At 40.4% G+C, this 2,500-nt stretch overlaps 1 protein-coding gene across 1 annotated transcript in view; it reads right to left on the reverse strand.

Annotated features, from left to right (window-relative positions):
* Positions 1-2,500, reverse strand: part of LOC138039184 (uncharacterized) — a 7,338-nt gene that overhangs the window by 808 nt on the left and 4,030 nt on the right. Inside the window, exon 3 of the mRNA XM_068885370.1 lies at positions 1,599-1,796. Within this exon, the coding sequence (XP_068741471.1) occupies positions 1,599-1,796 (198 nt within the window). The remainder of the gene's footprint in view (positions 1-1,598; positions 1,797-2,500) is intronic.

Here is a 2,500-nt window from a genome sequence, read left to right on the forward strand (position 1 = left end):
CGAAAAATATTTCCGGCTGTTCTTGGCTTTGGAGAGTAAGGTCCATAGGAAAGAAGCTGAAAGTGGGAGGAGGACACGAAGGTTACCAGTGGTGGTGGTATCTTACTCAACTGTTATGGTCCGGACACCCATTTCTGTTGGGGGAGCGAGGGGGGGTGGGTATGAAAGTCTAAATGCGCTCTAATGCAAACTGGGGAACTTTATAAGCAATTTGACACAAACTTTATTGCTAGTTTCAAACTACCTTGAAGCATTTTTTGACCAGTATTACAGTTCAAAATATGAACTGCTACGGTGGATCACGTAATTTTGTGCCGCGCATTTGCCTGCTGTAGATTTAAACAGTTTGAAGTGACGAGAGTTCGCCGAGTTTAATACAGAGTATGATATCAAGGGGCTGTACCCGAAAAAAAGGGACCGCTGTCCGCTGAGTGATTGCCCTAAAAGCAATCTCGTTCCCAGGCTCTCTCTCTTTTCCTTTTAAAAAGAGAGAGAGCCTGGGAACGAGGTTGCTCTGAATGTAGTTTATTGTTGCACTGAAGGTTCTAGAATTAAAAAATCAGTACTGCAACGATAGTTGTAAATGCTTTTCACCAGCAGCAACAATTATAATGGCCACATAAATCCTCATCGTAGGTCGTCTTCGGGAAAGTGTCCAAATTTTGACAACCTCTGACAGTTCTCGGTACAAACTCATCAGCATCATTAATCAAATTGAAGTTGTGCGCATCTTCCTTGTAAACTGACATCACCATAAGATTGTTTATCTTTTTAGCGTCATGGTAGACGTAAGGTAATTCTTGATTCTTCTTAAGGCACTAAAAGACCTTTCAGTCAAAGATAATATCAGTTTCCCCAACTGTTGCAATCTCACTGAATAAAGCAGGTCCATTTGCATTAAATACTCAAAATATGGATGACACAGACCTTAGTAGAGAATTATAGACAATTCTTTTGATCTTTAAATTTTGCCAACCACAGAACAAAAGAACCTTTGTTTCAACAGCCAATAGATCCCTGGTTGGCACATTAATGACAATAGGTGACGACGCATCAACATGTTGAAAACAAGATGGCAGCCGAATTTTGTAAGTTTACAAAGTCTTATGGGTCGTATCCTTCCCGTGATACACTACAGGTCCCTACATTGTTAGGAGTTGTTGTACCCCGTTTGCACACCTTTGCCAACGCCATCCAACATCTGTCGAACTCAGTCTCAAGAATGTTGGGAACTTCTACACAAATGCTAACAGCTTCTACACAACTGCGTCTTTAGGTCACCTAAAAAAAGCTCGCGATAGGATTTCATTTAGGCCAGCAATCAAAGAAGTCTATTTTCTTTTTTCTTTTTTTTTTTGGTTTTCGACTTTTCGAGAATAACCCCGGCGCCTGACTTTGCTTTCACTACTTTGACATCATTTGAAAAGACTGTGAATGTTCATTCTTGACTTTGGAAACTCATAGTTATATAAAAAATCTTATCTGGAGGTCTTACGGCAAAATTCTGAAATCGAAGCATGAATGAAGGCCGTAAGACTCTGAGTTCGGATGTTTGATATAATATTAAACAACGTTATAGAAATGACAGATTTAATCACCTTTTCTCCTGTATCAGCCTCGTTTCTTTTGTTCACAGCTCTGAGTAGCATTGTAGCGATATTGTCGTAAGGATTCCGGATCACGTGAACGAATTTCAAGGGTATCTTCAGCACTTGCTGAATTTGTTTTAACGCCTCTTGATTTTCTTTGTGGAAGAGTTGCCTTGTGGTTTTCCCGCCCTTCTTATCTCCCATCACCTGTTAATTCAAATGTTTTTCACAAAACCACCATTAATTGATCGGTTAATCAATCGTTTACATCTAAATTCAGTTCACCCAAGGAAGTGTGAAGGATTGAACACTGACAACTGCCAATGGTCTGCCATCTTCCACTGTTGAGGGCAGAAGTGTTCAAAATCATACACTTCACTGAGGACTGTATTCGCTTTTTATTTCGTTCCGGTTCTTCTCTTGTTATACAAAAACGCTTCACTACAATTTCGTAAACTCTAGATTCACAACAATCGCACATTTCCCTCTCTCTTTCTCATATTTCATTTTTTTTTGTTACAGGCCAATCAATGTCACATTACTGAAATAACATTCATTTCTGCAGTCACAACATGAAGTGCGGCCAGATTACGCGCGTAATTTGCATTGCGTGACCCTAAATACGCGTTCCGACAAGAAGACTGGAAACGGGAAACATTTCTATTGTATAGTTAATTTCCCCTAGAGCATTTTGTGGGATCGAACCGCGCCTTGGGGACAATTATCATATGGTACAAGAGATCGATGGCGAATCTCCTTCGTTTCATTTCGATACTTTACTTTTGGGCAATAAAAGTTACATTGAAGCGAACGTTTAAATTTAAACGCCTTTTCCCTTCTTAAGGTGGTTTTAATGGTGTGCAGGGATGGCGCAGTGGTGAAAGCACTCGCCACCCGCCAATGTGGCCTGG

The sequence above is a fragment of the Montipora capricornis genome, chromosome 2 (assembly GCF_036669925.1).
Source record: "Montipora capricornis isolate CH-2021 chromosome 2, ASM3666992v2, whole genome shotgun sequence".
NCBI classification, from domain to species: domain Eukaryota; kingdom Metazoa; phylum Cnidaria; class Anthozoa; order Scleractinia; family Acroporidae; genus Montipora; species Montipora capricornis.